The sequence below is a fragment of the Chlorocebus sabaeus genome, chromosome 1, assembly GCF_047675955.1.
Source record: "Chlorocebus sabaeus isolate Y175 chromosome 1, mChlSab1.0.hap1, whole genome shotgun sequence".
In the NCBI taxonomy this organism is placed as follows: Eukaryota; Metazoa; Chordata; class Mammalia; order Primates; family Cercopithecidae; genus Chlorocebus; species Chlorocebus sabaeus.
Window position 1 is genome coordinate 33,505,985 of NC_132904.1, and position 18,582 is coordinate 33,524,566.

At 33.8% G+C, this 18,582-nt stretch overlaps 1 protein-coding gene across 3 annotated transcripts in view; it reads left to right on the forward strand.

Moving 5' to 3' along the window:
• Positions 1–18,582, forward strand: part of DCDC1 (doublecortin domain containing 1) — a 505,142-nt gene that overhangs the window by 39,580 nt on the left and 446,980 nt on the right. For all 3 annotated transcript variants that reach the window (XR_012093393.1, XM_008002854.3, XM_073017517.1), the window contains exons 5-7: positions 12,836–13,105; positions 14,344–14,500; positions 14,970–15,132. Coding sequence is in view for 2 of the 3 variants with exons in the window: in XM_008002854.3 (XP_008001045.3) it covers positions 12,836–13,105; positions 14,344–14,500; positions 14,970–15,132 (590 nt within the window). In the remaining variant the exon portion in view is untranslated. The remainder of the gene's footprint in view (positions 1–12,835; positions 13,106–14,343; positions 14,501–14,969; positions 15,133–18,582) is intronic.

Below are 18,582 nucleotides of genomic sequence, written 5' to 3' on the forward strand. Positions count from 1 at the left end.
TAGTAGTAAAGAAGGTATGATATGAATTCAAATGGATCTAACACTGCAGCATTTATCAGAAATATAAAGCAGAGGAGACAGGGGTATTCTTCCTGTGCTTTTCTCTGTTAGAAAGTGAAAGAACTAAAAGGTATTTGTCATACATTGATAAACTATTGGCTGGCTAAGTGTGATGCCATAGTCTTTATGTTAAGTAGAAAACTGAGACTGTAAGAAAATCAATACATTATAAATTAAGGATTATGTTAATCTTCTTATGGAAATCCTAGATCATATTTATTTCCTAGATCAGTTTGAGTGTTTGCTTATTTGTGTGTGTGTGTCACTAGGTTAAGATGAAAGTGAAACCTTGACTTTCAGCTAATTTGTTTTGCTTTATTCCTCTCAGCTATAAGTGCATATTAGTAGTGTATGAGATCCTTTATACAATGCAACTTTAAAAAAAAATGAATACCCTGTGTGTTATTTTAGGGACATAAGTCACTCATGACTTATTAGAAAAAGAATTCTAAATAGGATTAAATGTTCCTTTATACAAATGCCAATTCTAATATCATGTGTACTTGCACATATTTTTATTGCCTTTAATATTTATTTATTTCCAATTTGCTACTTCAAAATGGTGATACATTCACTTTTTATTCTAACTACTTTTGTGCATTTTTAGCTACTTTATTTTTTTCTGGTAAAGCTAAATGTGTTTTCACTTATTCAGTCTGTTCCTGCTTTTTTCCTATTTGCTTTCTTTGATTGTTAGTCAGTTTAACCCTGGCTTTATTTGTCCTTTTCATTATATGTCAGTCTTTCTTCTCATGTGACACTTTCCTACTGCCTGTTTTTTATAGTTTCTGTTTCATTGTGCTTCTTTTGTTTCTTTGTTTGAATCCTAACTTCTTTTCTGTCACTATTGCCTGTTACCATCAACTTTGATTATGATAAACCAAGAAAATGAAGTAACCCTCTTCTTGGCAATCAAATGGAAAGCTGTAGACAATGCTCAGAGGTCTTTTACCTTCATGAAAAAGAAAGTGATGAGTTTCAACCTGAAAGGGGTCAAGTTCATAAAGGCTAATGGTAATTTAAGAGTCATTGGTATTAATATGATTATCAGAGAGAGGCAATTTTCTCTATGAGTAAGGACATTTACCTCCTGATTGAGGTTAAAACTTCTTTTGTCTCATTCTTGTTTTCCTTGCCACCTTTCTTCTACCATCTTTGTGGTCTTTTTATGAGAAGTAATCATTAAAATATAGTCAATTTATTTTTCCTACTTGTATTACAGAGATTGTGCTTTCTTCATTAATTAATACATTGTACTTTTTACAAAATATGCCTACATATATATGTATATATATTAAGTCCATTCAAAGTAGCCATACAGTGACCACTTTATTTTCTTGTTATTATCTGATGCTATCAGTTTGCTTTTCGTTATATTTACATTATCCACTCTCCTTCCCTCTGTTCTTCCTTTCCATGTGTTTCCTCTGCTGTCACTCCATGCTGCATTTACTTATAACAGAGTGAAAACCTCTGTGCCAGGACATGCCCCCTCACAAGAAAACTAACACCAACATTATAAATGTTTTCAGCTTATTATGTCAGAGGTTTCATCCTCTCATTTTTGACTCACCATTTGGAGGTCATGTGAATAAAAAAAATATTGCCTCATTTCTGTGGCTCCTTCCAGGAAAGTAGCACAATAGTAAACTTTTCCTGCTCAGCTGTAGTCTGATGCATTCCCAGGTGACCCAGAATCGGGAAATAGTCTTGGAGACATGGATGACAAAATCAGTTATTTTTTAGTAACAGGTATCCAGGCATAGTTTCACCATGTTCATATCCAGCGCTCCAAATGCTGAAGTGGAAGATCTCCAAATTACGATTGCATTTTTGCATTAGGAGAATGTTGTAAACGATTAGTAAATTTTTCCATCTCACATGTAAAATATGTTGTTTTAATGATTTTCAGCCAATGATCATCTAAGGGATGTGATTTAATGATTTTTATAATGGGAAGTTACAGTATTTTTTATCCTGCTGGCAGCTCAGTAGTAGTAAAGAAGGTATGGCATGAACTCAAATGGATCTAACACTACAGCATTTATCGGAAATATAAAGCATTACCAACTCTTACAATTCCCTGAGGAGGAAAATTACTTTTAGTAAATTAAATGAGAACTGAAATCAGTTTTTAAAAAGTAAATACTAACCATTTTTGTTGTTGTTGTACATTATCAAAGCTACTTTTTCACAAGCAAATCTTGCTTTCAAGGATACTAACAGATACCTAATCTATTCAGTCACTGTTTAAGTCATTTATCTTGGGTACTTTTTACTTGGAATGAATCTTAGATCATTTTTGAAATATAAACATTTAGATCAATTGCCTTTTCTATGGACAGTTTAAGTTTAGCAACTTCATCATTCCAAAAATGAACTGTCGATTCCCACCATGGAATGAGTGGCAGACGGGAATGAGAGGAAACAATAGTGAATGAAGCATGCTAACACCTTCACTGTTTTAGACTCCTGCTACTACCCAACAAATTATACTTTCTCCAGTTCATAATCTTTTTCCAGAATTTTTCCTTCAAGCCTTTAAAAATATTTCTGCAGATCTCCATATAAATATAATATTTTCTTTATAAAATCTTAAAAGACTAGATCATTGTTTCTTTTTGAAAATTTTCTTCTGGAAAAGTTGTATATAATATTTATAAACCCTCAGTTTTAAATTTCACATATGCCTTATTTTTATTCCTGTGTACTTTTATACAAGTAAAAAAACTTTTTTTTCCTTTGGGTGGAATGATTTATGCCCCTGATGCTGTGCTCAGATGTGTCTTTATGAATTTTGGAAATTGTTCTTCTTCTTTAGAAGTTTTTCTTCTGCAAAAGTAAACAAGTTTAACTTAACAAACACTTATTGAATATCTTCTATGTAGTATATATGTAGTTTGAACATAACATTTTGGTTATTATTCAGTCATTGAGTTGCAAGTAAAAATTTGTTATGTGTTATAAAATATCCTGAAATTGCTCCGCAGTTGGAAAAACCCTTATAAACATTTTTAGGCCAAATTAGAATTGCATTTTCTTCTGGAATTGGAAGTAAAACTTGTGGGGAATTTTTTACTTTTATTACTCATTTTCTATGATGTTTAAATTGTATTTTATCAGAGAATCTAGCAATTGGAGAAAGTTATTTGTATCTTTGGAAGTTTAAGCAAGTTGGAGAAAGGGCAGGATGAAGTTTAATAAAATCTTTGTGCTTTGTGGGCTTAAGAAATTTTATAAAAGCTTGCATTCACCAAACATAAGTAGGGTTATTTCTTTTATTGATTGTATTCCAGTATTTTAAACTAGTGGTTCATTATTGAACATATTTATGGTCATTTCGCTTTATGTTTATATTTTATTTGTATATATTTCAATTTGAGAGCTTAATTACCATTAAAATGGTACTATAATAAAGATAAGTTTTACAAATGATAATATTAAAAGAAACTCTTCAGGAAGGTTTAAATGCCATAAGAATTTAAAGCAAGAAATATATGCTTGTCAGATATACAGTATAAATAAATAATTTAGATGAAAATGGTTGACTACATTTAACAAAGAGACTACCAAATAATGAAGGGCTAAAGAGTAGTTGTTAGATCTGATGTACTTCATTTCATATTGTAAGTAATTGCTATCCACAAAAATTCTATGGCTTCTGTATAAGAAAAAGAGACATTTTGACAGGCAACACTAGTATGAAGAGACAGCAAGTACAAATCCTTGGCAACTGTCATTTCGTTATCCTGCTGTTGAATTCACATCCAAATTATGTGATAACTTAGACCTGCATGTTTGTTTTGGAGCCATGGTCTGTCAAAGTAGCCACATTTCCTGCTTAAGAATGGAATTATTAGCCACATGCAAATTTATGCCATAGACATCTAAATGTAGCAAGGATGTTTTGTGTTTCATAAAGAGGGAAAATCAAAACTCCATGTCATTTTATGCTTATGCTGAAATTTCTGGTGACATGTTCCTGATTAAGTAAAAGTAGAATTTTTAGAAAATAGCAGATAGTTTATATTTTATCTTATTATGAAATTAATTCAATATTAATAAAGGTGTTTAATAAAACAAAAAATAAAGCAAAAGTAATTCAGAGTATCAATTTCGTTACACCACATGTCCATTACATTTAATGCAGTAGTGGAAAGCTGACTATATAAGTTAGGCCACTATCAGTGGAAAGTAACAAAATTCAACTGAAAGTGACTTAAAAATGAGGAACATTCGTTATTTCATGTAAGAAGAATTCAGAGAGAGAGCAATTTTAGGGTTAAATTCAGCAGTTCAGCAGTGTTATCAAAAAGTCTGGCTCATTGTGTCTTTCCCTCTGCCATCCTCAGAATATTGGCTAGATCCTTTGGCTTGACCCCTCCTGCTTGCAAGATGGCTCATCACATGTTCACTCAGCAATGTCCGAGTAAAGAAGATGAATGTTTGATCACTTACATCTCTTTTTCATGAGGGCAAATAACCTTTCTCTAAAAGATTTATTATGTCTCATTGGCCAGAATTAGGTCACAAGCAGATTACTTAACCTGCCAGGGTCAAGGGAAATGAAATTACCATCATTGGCTTTAGACCACTGAAGATTTACTCACTGGAGCTGATCATCGGATACTTTCCATGGGCATATAAGGAAGATGAATTCTTAAAAATAACCGAGACTTTATCCAAGAAGAAATGGGGGAAATGACTTAGACAGATAATCAACATTACCTGACATAACTCTTGGCTTCAGCTTTCTTTTATTTTATTTCTTAAACTGTGTTTGTTTCTTTTCAGTGGCATTTTGATACATTTTTGCATGCTGTCATAATTATCAAAGAATAATTCCTGCATATCAACCACTGGTTGAGTTCCTGTGAAAATATAGCAGATGTAAAACAAGGATCTTACTCTTGCAGAGTGGGATCTGAAATCATCTGAAATTATGTAACAGATAACAAAGCAAACATGGCAATATGCAAAACAGGACATCAATTTTTACAAAGGGCCTGGGGAAATGATTTGGAATAAGGAATAACTAGGATCTGGTGGGATTATCTTCTCTTATGTGTCCTGCCATCCTAAACAGTTTTGGTGAGGCCTTTTCCGTGACTCTAACCCCTGGAATTTTTCCCTTCAGTAACCAGGGCTTTTCCTTCAGAGCTAATCGTGATCAGTAATTGTAAATTTATATGTGTAACTATTTAATAGTTCTCTCTTTCACCTGACAATTAATGTTATTATGAAAGATGTTCTAGAAAATGTAAATTCTGAGTTGAGATTAACATTTATTAAATATTTATTTTTTGAAAGAAGTACAGTAATAGGTATAGATTAGCTGAGTGAACACTATTGGTAAAAAGGTGTGCAGATAGGAACTATGGAAGGCAATGTGGTGCAGTTATAGCTGAGGGATATTATAGGGGAGTAATGAGCAACACCACTTGGTAGAAATTGTTGAATGTGAGACCAAGAAGTATGATTTTACTAGGAGTTTTCTTCAAATTGCTATAAAAAGTCACTAAGGTTTACTAATGCCATTAAGGAGAGGAAATGAGTAGAAAATTTGTTCTTATCAAATCTGTAGTCATCTCCTTAATTCTTATGGTCTACTTACCTGTTTTTTCCTGTATTCCTTCCTAAGAATATTTTCTTGTATTTTTAGACCTTAAAGATTACTTAGTTGTTGCTTTGTGAAGCAAAAATTGTAAACTAGATTTAATGAAAATTTCAGAGAGTAAGCATAATTAAAGCTACTCTGAAATATGAAGAGGGTTGTAAATTCCTCAATGTTTAAGATCTTTAGGACCTGTAAATACAATGACATATCGCCATCATGATTAAGTTTCATTATATGGCAAAAGAGAAAAGATTTTCGCAGATGTCATTAAGTGACACAATCAGTTATCTTTAAATTAATTAAAAGGGAGATTATTCTGGGTGTGCCTGACCTAATCAGATGAACTCTTAAATGATAGAGATCATAGACAGACAACTTAGAAAGCTAAGCTATTGCTGACCTCAAAAAAGATGATAGTCAATATAACTTCTATAGCAGTCAAGAACTGAATTCTGGCAACAACCTGAATGAGCTTGGAAGAGGACCCTGAGCATCAGATGAGACTGCAGCCCCAGCTGACACCTTGATTTCAGCTTTGTGAGATCCTGAACAGAGGATCCAGCTAAGCTTTGCCCAGACTCTGGACCTACAGAAATAGTGTGCTAAGAAATAGATGTTATTTTAAGCCACTAATTTTGTGGTACTTTGTTGTGCTTCAACAGATGTACAACTAATAATGGATGGAGAAGTAAGTGGTAGGTAGTAGGTTAGATATATAAATAGATTTTTAAAGAAAGTATACTTATGAAGTAATATGATTAACGTTTTTGTATTAATCCATTTCAGTGGAATTTAAACTTCAGGCTTAAAAAGAATGCTTCTATATCATGGCAAAAGATTAAGTAATACAATGATAAATTGAAATATTTGACAGAAATTAAGGGCTAGCATTTTATATGATAGGAAATAACCAAAGAGATATAGTAATTCTGGCTATCAAATCTTCCAGGGCAGGTATGGATGCACATGGAGGAAACACATTCCATCATATGGGGTTGGCATAGAAATCATACTGAAAAAGGAACTACTTTGTCTGTTTATATGTGAGTTATTTACAGAGGCAATGAAAAATTTGCAGTAGAGACATACACACTTCCAGGACAAGATGATCAATCTGACAGAAATATTAAAAAGAAAATCTATGTTATAAAATTAGCCCAGGTTCCAGAATGTTATGGAAAATCTCAACAGTAGGTGAGGAGAAGGTGAGGGTTTTGTTTTGTTTTTTGTTTTTGTTTTTGTCTTTGGACAAAAGACCATTTTCTAGAACAATTGGTTTAGGAATTCACATGGAAAGGAACTATACCTATTCATTGAGACTGCGTATGGGCCAATAAATAAAAGTAACCACAGCACTAAATTAAATTTAGTATCAGTTGGGAAAGACAAAATTCAGCAAAACTATCATATAACTTACTGAATTTTAGAAAAGATAGCTGTATAGATCTTAATGTAGATCTTAAAAATGTGGATCTTAAAATAAATTATAATATAAAATGTATATAATTAATAGTTCTCAAGAAGCACAGGAAGAACAGGATGCAAAACCTCAAGCTCAAGCAAGGAAGACTTTGGAGCTGAGCTCCCTTCATAAAGCTAGGACCCCTGAAAGACAGATGCACCTATTAATGAGAATGGGAACAAAGGTATTGTTCATCAGCCCAAGGAAGCAACAATAAACAGATATAATGTATTTTAAGGTTTGTGCATTGTCTGGAAAGTAATGAGTAAGTAATTATGTTAAACTTTAATGGGACAAGGATTCATATTGAAATGGCTAGTGTAACCAATAAAAATAAAGTTAAGCAAATGTATAACATACAACCTAATAGAAGAGGAAATGAAATAATGGAAAATTATTTTTTAATCTAAACAAAGACAACAAAGAAGTGAAAAGGAGCATAGAACAGATAGGTAAAACAGAAAACAAATAGCAAATGTATTAGGGTTCTCCAGAGAAACAGAACCAATAGGTTATAATATTTTATTTTTAAATTTATACTTTAAAAATAAATATTTTATTTGACTTTAAAATTTTTTGTAATTTAGAGATGAGGTCTCGCTATGTTGCCCAAGCTGATCTTGAACTCCCTGTTTTAGCAATCCTCCCACCTCAGCCTCCCAAAGTGCTGGGATTATAGGAATAAGCCCCCATGTCCAGTCCATATACTGCATATTTTGTATATATATTATATATATATAGGATAAGGTATTGGCTCACCTGATTATGGAGGCTGTGAAGTCTCATGATTATCCATCTACAAGCTGGAAACCTAGGAAAACCAGTGGTGTGGTTCAAAGGCCTGAGAGACAGAGGGCTATTGGTGTAGTTTCCAATCTGAGTCTGAAGGCCTGAGAACAAGAGTGACCAGAACAGGGAAGATTAATGTCCCAGCTGAAGCAGTAAGGCAGAAGAAGCCAGATTCCAACCTTCTTTGCCTTTTTGGTCTAATCAGGCCCTCAACAGATTGAATGATGCCCACCTGCCCTGGGGAGGGCCATCTGCTTTACTTGGTCCACCAGTTCATATGCTAATCTCTTCTGGAAACATCCTCACAGACACACCCAGAAATAATGTTTCCTCAGATATCTGGACATCCTATTGCCTAGTCAAGTTGACACATAAAATTAACCATCACAGTAAGACTGTAGATATAAGTTCAAATACCATAAGCCCTTGGTTTACTCATCTGGAAAAGGGGAATAATAATATAAGGGCCGTTGTGAGGATTAAATGATAAATAAATATAAAATGCTTAGAACAGTGACTGACATAAATGCTATGTAGGCATTAGCTATTAGTATTGTTATTATCATTGTCAATACGAAGGGCATGATATATGATTTATACCTTGCCTGTCCTGGATAAGAGTCCCTATAATTGGGCAAGTAAGGGTCAAAAGCTGATGGGACTGTTGAAAGAAGACTCCTTGGGGCTCTGCCCACAAGTTGAGCTGCTTCAGAGTTTCGGTGACTTAATAGGACACAGTTGGAGGGATGTCTCTTTCCATCATCCCTGTACTAGACTGTTCTGGCCCCAGGCACTAGAGTCTTTGGGAACACTCTGAGGTAGCACCTTGGCATGGACCTCATTGTTCTTGTGACTGGTCATGGCAGCAGAGAGGCAGTGAGAGAAGAGAGTGGAAACAGCTGTGACTCTCACCAACATATTTTTATAGGTACGTAGGAGATAGTTTTAGAAATTTATAATGTACCACTTTGAGGACTCTCAGTAATAAATGGGGAGGATTTTGAGGGAGTAATAAATTTCTGTACTATGATGATCAGGTTATCATGCTGGCAGTTTGTGTTAAATTCTTCACCCTCAAGTTTGGCATCTTTAGGATTGTCAAGAAGCACAATCCTTCCTTTTGATCCATATCCCTTTGGGCCAACATTGACATAGACTATTGAGCCAAATGGTCCAGAGACTGGGCCTGCAATCATGGTACTGTATTCTTATATTCCTCTTTGATTAGAAATGAATGACTAATATTAAAATAATCAAAAGAATCAGGGCACTGTTTCAGCAGCTGTTACATTTAAACACTTGTGGCAGAAATTTAAATTGTATGATGTATTTTAGTGAATACTTTTAAAATCAATCGATATATCATGTCTCTGCTCATCTTATTGTACAAGACAGGCCATGCAAGTCCCCTGCCAATTATGTTTTACCTGTTTGGGAGGCACTGAGAGCCCATATCACCCTACCTCCTGTGTACCTCCAGTGTGCATCCTGCTGTCCTATCTCTAGCTGGGTCATTAATAGGTACTTTCCCATATGCAGGCTTGCCAGTAGCATGAGGTTGCCTCACATAAGAGTTTTACTCAACAGGGGTGTCCTATCCTGGGTAGTGATGAAATTAAACTCTTTGAGGAATTTGAATGTAAGTCATATAGACAGAGACTGAAGAAAGTAATTTAGCACAGAAATGAGACACATAGAGGAAGTTAGCAGAAGCCATGAGGAAAGAGGAGGAGGATAGAGGTAAATCAGGCAATCATGATGTATGAAGAAGAGGCAGGTAGACCCAGAAAGAGATAGGAGGTGCTGAGTCAAAAAGCATGGAGTCTACTAGAATTAAGTCACTAGTGTATCCTCGACAGCCATGAATGGCCTTCCAATTTTTGTGCCCTGCAGGAGTGGTTTTATTTACTTTTGTAACTTTCTATGTATCTTGATAATAAGCCTTATCACTTGAAGCCTATGTGTGCCTCTCTGCTTCTTGAAAGCTGAATGAACCTAACACCTTTCATTCCAGCACCAATTTAGCAAACTGACTATGTGGGTTTAATTCCCACGTGGAACAAGTTGGCTTTGCAAGGGTATGTGATCATCCTCTCCAACACCTAACAAGCTATGAAACACACATCAATTGTTATAAGAAAGATGAGTTTGAGACTCTGTAAGAACTACTGAGGCTGGGTGCAGTGGCTCATGCCTGGAATTCCAGCTCTTTGGGAGGCCAAGGTGGGAGGATCATGAGGTCAAGAGATCGAGACCATCCTGGCTAACATGGTGAAACACCGTCTCTACTAAAAATACAAAAAATTAGCCAGGTGTGGTTGCATGTGCCTGTAGTCTCAGCTACTCAGAAGGCTGAGGCAGAAGAATTGCTTGAACCTGGGAGGCAGAACTCAGTCCAGGGCAGACTTGGATAGAAACATGTGATAACCTGGGAGGCAGAGGTTGCAGTGAGCTGAGATTGCGCCACTGCACTCCAGCCTGGGTGACAGGGCAATGCTCCTTCTCAAAAAAAAAAAAAAAACAAACAATTACTGAAAACCTGTCATCAATGTTGTAAAACAAATCAAAGCTGAAGACTGTTCATAGTGGACCAATAATATTAACTCTTTAACATGAAAAACTACCCCTTCTCCCACTTTCAGATATAAATTATAAAGTTGAACCGTATGTTTAAATTTAATTATTTTTACTATTCACTGGGTAAATCTCCTATAATCTCTTGTCTTTACCCTATCAGGATGATGTGGAGTTGGGAAGAGTTTGCATTCCCAAAAGAAAGCAAGTGCTGTTACCAGAAGAGGGGGAAGATGTGTGTGACAAACAAAAGTGATAGACAGCCTATGCATAACTAGGTACAAGAGGGCTATATCAATACAGTTGATAAAATATTATATTCCAATAAAATCCATACAGAGCATAGAGCAACATGAATAATGGTATTTAGTGAATACCGTGAAAAACAGTATTTAGTCAGAAGGCGATAGAATTGAGGATATAACAGGATTATAACTTTAGAATATGAAAAAATAAAAACCTTTTGCCTTGTGGTGGTGGAATAATGGATTATTATATTAAAATCATTAGTATATTTATAAGAATATTTCACAATGAACAAAATACATTCATTAAAAAAGACACCTTATTCTACTTTTAAGTAGGGAATTCCATTTTTTAAAAAAATATGGGAATCTGCTCTTCAAGTAACTATTTATTGGAAACTTGGAACTGTTTATGAGATCTGTGATTCTTTCCGCTGGCTGTTTACTGGTCTTCCCCCAGGTTGAAGAGCTTGGTGACCATGTGAAGCTCCATTGCTGTTGCTGCAGAAACACTGCCAGTTTGAAATGACTGCTACCACATGCCATCACTCACCACTGTTATCAAAATCTGAGTGGCTTAGGTGGTCTGAAGGGAGGTCCCACCTTTGCCAGAGCTAGAGTCCAAAGACCCTTTCAAGGCGCTGTTTGCCACAGTTTTGAACCTGGTTGGATCTTCAGAGCGTAGGGAAGGCCGCTCCTCTCCCCAGTACTGTACTCAGTCCAGGGCAGACTTGGATAGAAACATGTGATAACAACAACAGCAGAATACAACTGCTTGGATACCAGAGGTGTAGTTCCCCTGGGTCCACTGCATGAGCTCACACACACACACACACACACACAAACATCTGTTTTCCCTCTGATGTGTGACTACCATTCATTTTTTCAGAGAAAATAATTGACCATTTTACTTGTTTGTGAGCATAAAGAGGGCAGGCTGGAAGAAATAATTGTGATTGTAATGACATTTGTGGATGTGAAAGATTTGGAGGAGGGGCAGTCCCTGCTGAGCTTTCAACACTGAACATATGTTAATTTATAATTGGGGGTGTGTTTCGGGGGGGGTTATATTATGCAATAACTATTGAAGAATGAGCAAATTGGAAAGAAGCAGATTTGGTTTGTGCAAAGATAGTTCCAATTACAGTAATACATGGAACCTGACTATCCTCTATGCCTGATCACCACAGAGCTCAATATTTGCAAATATTTTTAAACTTATTTTATTTTATCATACCAGTATATTCTATACCTATTCATCCTACCAACTTGGTGTCTACATAGATTAATATATTCTTCCAGGTCATGTGGTCCCCTGTTCACCCATCATAGTTCATCCAGATACTACTCTTCCTGCCTAAATATCAGTAGGGTGACCAGTTGACCCAGTTTATCTGAGACTGAGGGAGTTCCTGGAATGTGTGACCATCAGTGCCAAAACCAGGATAGTCCTGAACAAACTAAGATGAGTTAGTTAGGCTAATCTCAGGTCTGCTGTGAAGGCTTTACCAACTTTATTCCCATCCATTCTAAAATGGCCTTCAATGAGTTCTTTTCATCTTTAAGGTTAATACACACTCATTTTCAGTTTATTTAACATATATTCTCTATTGGGGGATTGTTTGCAAGTTTCTTGAGGGTAGGACCCACATATTTTTTAACAGCAGAGTGCTAAGTAAGTATTAGAAAATAAAGTGGATCTAAGAATTTAAAAATTATACTTACATTGTTTTAATCATTATGCAAGCTTCCTTTTGGTTGAATTAAGTAAAGCAATGAAGCTTAATGGTTATGAATGTGGATTTTATTTCAGGACAGGCTTGGGTTCAAATTTACACCTTGTCAGTTACTGATTATGTGACATTGGGCAAATTAATTAACCCTACTGAGTCTCAATTTCTTAAATCTGTAAATTGGGAATAAAAATAATAACCACTTCCCAGGAATATTGTAGGCATTAAACAAAATAATGGCTAAGTGTGTAGTATTTTGTGTAGCACATAGCACACAACTCGTTATTATGTGATATTTGTTAATAAATGATTACAAGTCAATTAATTATATTCTTCCCTGCATTGTTTCTTCCAGAGAGTTTATGTCATCCCAAGCAAAAGCAGTTATTAAAACTACTGATGATTATTTGCAGCCTCAGTTTGGCCCCAACAGACTTGTGCATTCAGCAGCAGTACCAGCAGGGTCAGGACTTCAGGATTACTCCACACATCAAACAGCATCAGATCACAGCCGTGATGAAATATCAGACCTAGATAGCTACAAATCAAACAGTAAAAATAATTCTTGTTTTATATCAGCATCCAAGAGAAACAGACCTGTCAGTGCTCCAGTGGGTCAACTGAGGTAATCAAAGCTGTTCTCTGTTCTTTTTAACCTACTGTTGAAGTTCTTTCCTTTGAGCAGAATTTATAATGTTTCAATTGACTATCTCAGACATTAAAATGTAACACATCTCTATGGTTTTGTTTTTGTTTTTTTCTTTGAAAGCACTCGAGTAGAATGTTGTTAATTACACTGTGGGAAATATGAGATATATTTCAACCTGGGTAATCAGAAACTCTGAAAAGAATATTTGAAGCAGAATCAAGCTAGGATCATGAAATATCTTTGCTCACACCAACTTATTTAAAAATAAAAATGCTTTCTTTTGATATTTAACCAATAGTTTGAAACAGAATTGAATGACATTATTATAAAACCATTTTGTAAATATGTTTTCACGTCAAGATTGTTATCGTAAACTGTTAACACAAGAGTTCATAGACAGAAGAAAATATTGGTAAAAACTAATACCAATCAAGCCAAGAAACTAATACCCCATTATTTTCAGATATTTGAATATGTGAATATGTTGTGTTTTTAACTTACGTGACATTTTTATTTTAAAATGTTTACTCTTCTTCTGTGGCATTACAAATTAACTTGGTTAGAGAATTATGAAGAAAATTTGACATGTTAGTTTACCACATACTTCTGCTGAGAAAAATCATAAAGATCAAAATTAGTTTTGCCCGAAGATGAAACTTAGAAATCTTCACTTTCACCACTTCCAGACAATTTGAAATAAGAGCAATACAATTAAACTTGGAATCAAAATTTTAAAATCAAAATATTTTTGAATTTTAAATCATTTTTTAAAAAATTAAAGAACTTTGATAAACATGAAAACTTGTGTAGAATCTTAGCCATTTGCTGTTTCATGATATTGAGACCATATTACTATTTTTTGGTATCAGAACATATCATATATATATAACTTTTAGTTGCATATGATATATATATTTTTAAAGGACTGTTGTGTTTTATAAGTAAAGTGATAAAAAATCATTTATTCTGATATATATGTTTTATATGAGCAGTTTTGGCAAACACCGTGTTTAAAATTTTTTTGAATATTTAAATAGTGACAGTGTTACTCTGTAACAACAATCTTATCCTATAAAAAGTTTTGTTAGGTATACTTACATACATAGGAACAATCTTTAGTGCTTATATCTGTTTAAAAAATTCCAGGATAATATTTATTTAAATGTTTTTACTAATTAGCATGCATCAATTTTTCTGTTTTTCTTTTTCTTCAGGGTTGCAGAGTTCTCTTCTTTAAAATTTCAGTCAGCCTGGAATTGGCAGAGATTGTCTCAAAGACACAAACTTCAACCAAGAGTGATTAAAGTAACAGCTTACAAAAATGGATCTAGAACAGTTTTTGCCAAAGTTACTGTACCAACCATCACCTTGGTAACTAGTGTTCCAAAGTTTTCTGAGCTTTATTTTTTTCCCTTACTCTCTTTATAATATAAAAATTGAGAAAATTATTGTTAATATTTTCTTTTTAAGAATCTAAATCTGCAGATTGCTTGTATATATGTAGATTTCATAGGAATTTCACTCTTTTTAAAAAAAATTCAATATATAAATAGTGTATTTAATTAAACAGATGCAATGGCATTATACCTTGTACAGTTATTAAAATGACAGATCTTTTAAATATTAAAATTAGTCAATAATTAGATATGCTTCATGCTGTGACTTACCTTTTATTTCTATATTTTCAACTACTAGAAAATAACTGTATTGGTCAAGTTACTAAACTTGGCAAGTGACTCAGTTGGGTTTCTATTTTGATCATTGGAACCTTTCGTTTTGAGGAAAATATATTACTTTCTTTGTCGTAAATCACTTTGACTTACCTCTTGCTTTCTTCTAGCTGCTGGAACAGTGCACAGAAAAGCTGAATCTGAACATGGCCGCAAGACGAGTGTTCTTGGCAGACGGCAAGGAAGCCCTCAAACCTGAAGATATACCCCATGAAGCCGATGTTTATGTTTCAACGGGAGAGCCCTTTTTAAATCCACTCAAAAAAATTAAAGGTAAAAAAGATTTAAAAAACACCCTACCCCCACACATACTGAATTGCTTAAGGGGTGCAATTAAAAAATGATTTTCATCCTGTCTTTTTTGCATGGTTTAACAAAACTAATGTTTACGCATTTACAGCTCAGTAAGAGGATAATGTGCTTAATGAAAGAAAAATCCACTGACAGCCACGTTTATTGCCCTTCATTAGCATTGGTGCTTAATTTAATATAGATCTGAATAGACATTAGGGAGCCTGCAGGAGGTTAAATGGTGAAAATATAATAAATTAAATCAGAGATTATTGAATTTACTGTTTAGTTTCTGTGACACTCGATAGACATAATTCATTAGACTTATTCTCTCAGAAAATAGTTCAAAGTTTTAAGTATCATTTATTCATTTACATTCTTGGTGTTTTTTCAGATAGTATCAACATAATTATGAAAATGTGGCCAATAATGAACATACATTTCTTATATACATATGATTCTTCTAATAACACATTTCATAATAAATGTTCCAGCTTGATTATTTTTTACCTTAAAATGTATAATACAATCCTACACATATTTTCAATTAAGGTTTGCCAAAAAGTTCATTTCTTTCAACATTTCAGAAATGTGGAGATTTTCTAAAATTAAAAAAAAAAAACATTATTTTTTTCTTCAGTAGATAAGAATACATTTTAAGAGAGAAATAAAAGCACTACTATCTAAGAATATTCTTCCAAGCATGTTGTACCCAGAGTTTGGTATCAAGTGCTATGTATGGTAATCAGATTTAAATAACATGAGGAATAAGGACTTTGCCATAAAAATTCAGTGTGTCTGACTGCTGTACTTTCCTATGCTTTTTATACTTTATTAGAAGTAATTTTTTCCTGCAACTTCTATAAAGCTAGTGAATCAAAGGCAAGTCTAGGCAGTAATTGCATAAGTAGAATAAAAGTAATTCTGGAGTTCATTACAGATGAAGTGATGAAAATCTCCCTTTTGTTAATGTTATTGTATAAAGTCATACTAGCATTTCTCTCTTGTATAAACTTGATCTTCAGGAAATAAGCAATTTCTTGAATTCAATAGAAAATTTAAGATTATTTGGTTCTTGTGAAGAAGCTTGTTGCTATAATGCTCATTGAAAATTACCTATCTGATAGTGTAGACTCATATATTTTTCACATTTTGCTTTAAGTTTAAAATATGGCTGGCTGCCTTAATTTTATATTAGTTGAATCATTTGCTTATATAAAAACATAAGTCTCAGTGGGCAAATACTTTTCTGTGACTTTAAAAAATTCAGATATATTTGTAATGATTGCTTCATTAAGATCCTTGATTATTGTTATTAATAAGAAATGCTTGCCTTTTATATGAATAATGGTATTGTGGAAGAGACATATAAAACTTATTTACAGCTAAGCTAAGAAGAAAATCTCCTGGACATGTATTCCTAAAATAATAATGTCACACACATGACTGAGCTTGGTGGATGATTTTTAAATGTACTAACTAATTTCCTCCTACTTTTTGTTTTCTCTTTTATCCTTTTCAAAAGCCAAGTCCAGAACAAAAAACTTCTCTGCTTTGTCTGCATATCTTTGGCTGTGTTTCACTGTGACATGCACTGCTGTTCTTTTAGCACCAAAATGTTGGCACACATTCCTGAAAATTTCACACCATCTCTTGCTGGATCAGCAAGCTTAACCCACCAAAATCTGGTGTTGTGCAATGGTTTTTGACTGATAATCAATCTTTATGCTGCTCGACAGTTGTTGCTGGGACACGGAGTAGAGCAGGTGGCAGATGTGCCTTGTCTTTTGAGAAAAGAAATTGTAGGTGAGCTTGGACACAGATTAGCATATCTCATGTCCATTAAAAAGAGTTAGGATAAGTATAATGGGGAAAAGCCATTCATCCAAGTTAAGCTTATAGATAAGCTTAAACAATGATGTTTGGTTTCTTTCAGAATGTTAAGAATATAAATGTAAATATATATACATTTATATATGAAAGGTAACATTTAACTTGATGTGAGTGATATGTAATATATCACTCACATATTCACATACACTTCTTCAAACCACCAAAACCAGCTTGAAGATTACCTTTCTGTCGTCTGTTTTATAGATAAATCGATAATTTTCCAACTAGCCACAAATGTACCATTAAAATAAAAACTTGTATGAATAACTTTGAAAGTGGTAGATAAACTTAAAGATACATGATCAGAAGTTGGAAAATTGAACATGCTAAAGGTAAATAGGGGAAAACAGTTGGCAGAATTGATTGTTACTGATGTATCTTTCTAAATGAGCATAAATATTTTATATACAATGGGTAACTGGTCATTATTTTAATTTACAGACTTTTATTCATTCAATAAACATTTATTGAGAGTCTATATGTGCTAGATACTAGGCCAGGTCAGAGAAAGATAAAAGCTGTGGCTCATAGTCTGATTTATTTTTTATCATTATTCTTTCATCTCTGATTTAAATTTTGATTTAATTTAAAAAAACATATTTTTACTGAGTACCTACTATGTGTGCCCCAGCATAGGAATAAAAGTCCTGGCCTTTAAGGAACTTAAACTGAGTAGGTAAGTTATAAATCCTTCAAACTGAGAAAACTATTTTACAACATAAATCAAATGGATCTTATTTTATTTCTGGCATTGGAAGGCCAAACAAGTCTGTATATATTTTGGCCATTATATTTTCATACTTCATTGGTTTTCGTTATTCATTGGAAAAGCAATGTAGATAGAGGAAGTTGCCTAAGAACGATTTCCAGACTTACTAAGACAGAAAAAATCCGACAGAACTTCTCTGATATTTTAACTATTTTACTACGCCTTTTGAGCATCACTGTTGACAACCAGTGGCATTGGATCTAATAGAAAGCCACAGAGCTATTCATCACATACCTTGAAACACAAAGCTTTCATATGGAGGTCAGGCCAAGGTCAAGACTGACATGAAGCATTCCTTGTTGAAATGCAGTATTAGAATGATTCTTACATTTTAAAGTTGAATATTTAATCAGAAATATTAATTGTATAAGGAAAAGATCAGGAACATAGAAATATTTTATATAAATACTGTTGAAAATGATGCCTTATTAGGTATTATACTTCTGGCATTTAAAGTTTTTACATTTATTAATAATTCATTGAAATTATGAGTATGCAGTTAATGAATTGTTTGAAAAGGCATATTAAGTTTTCTGATTCATGGCCATGTGGTTTAGGTTTTATTCACAGTTTCCTGAATCTTCTGCTTAATTGTGACACAGCACATGGATCTTGGATCAGATCCATGGGGTTTATGAGTTCAGCTCCTTTATAACTGCTGGAAGCTGTATGTAAGTAATGCAAACATAGCATAATAAATGGTTCATGCCCTGTGATTGCCTGAATATCTTAAATAAGATGAGGGGAAAACACTGTTTAGACCTAATTCG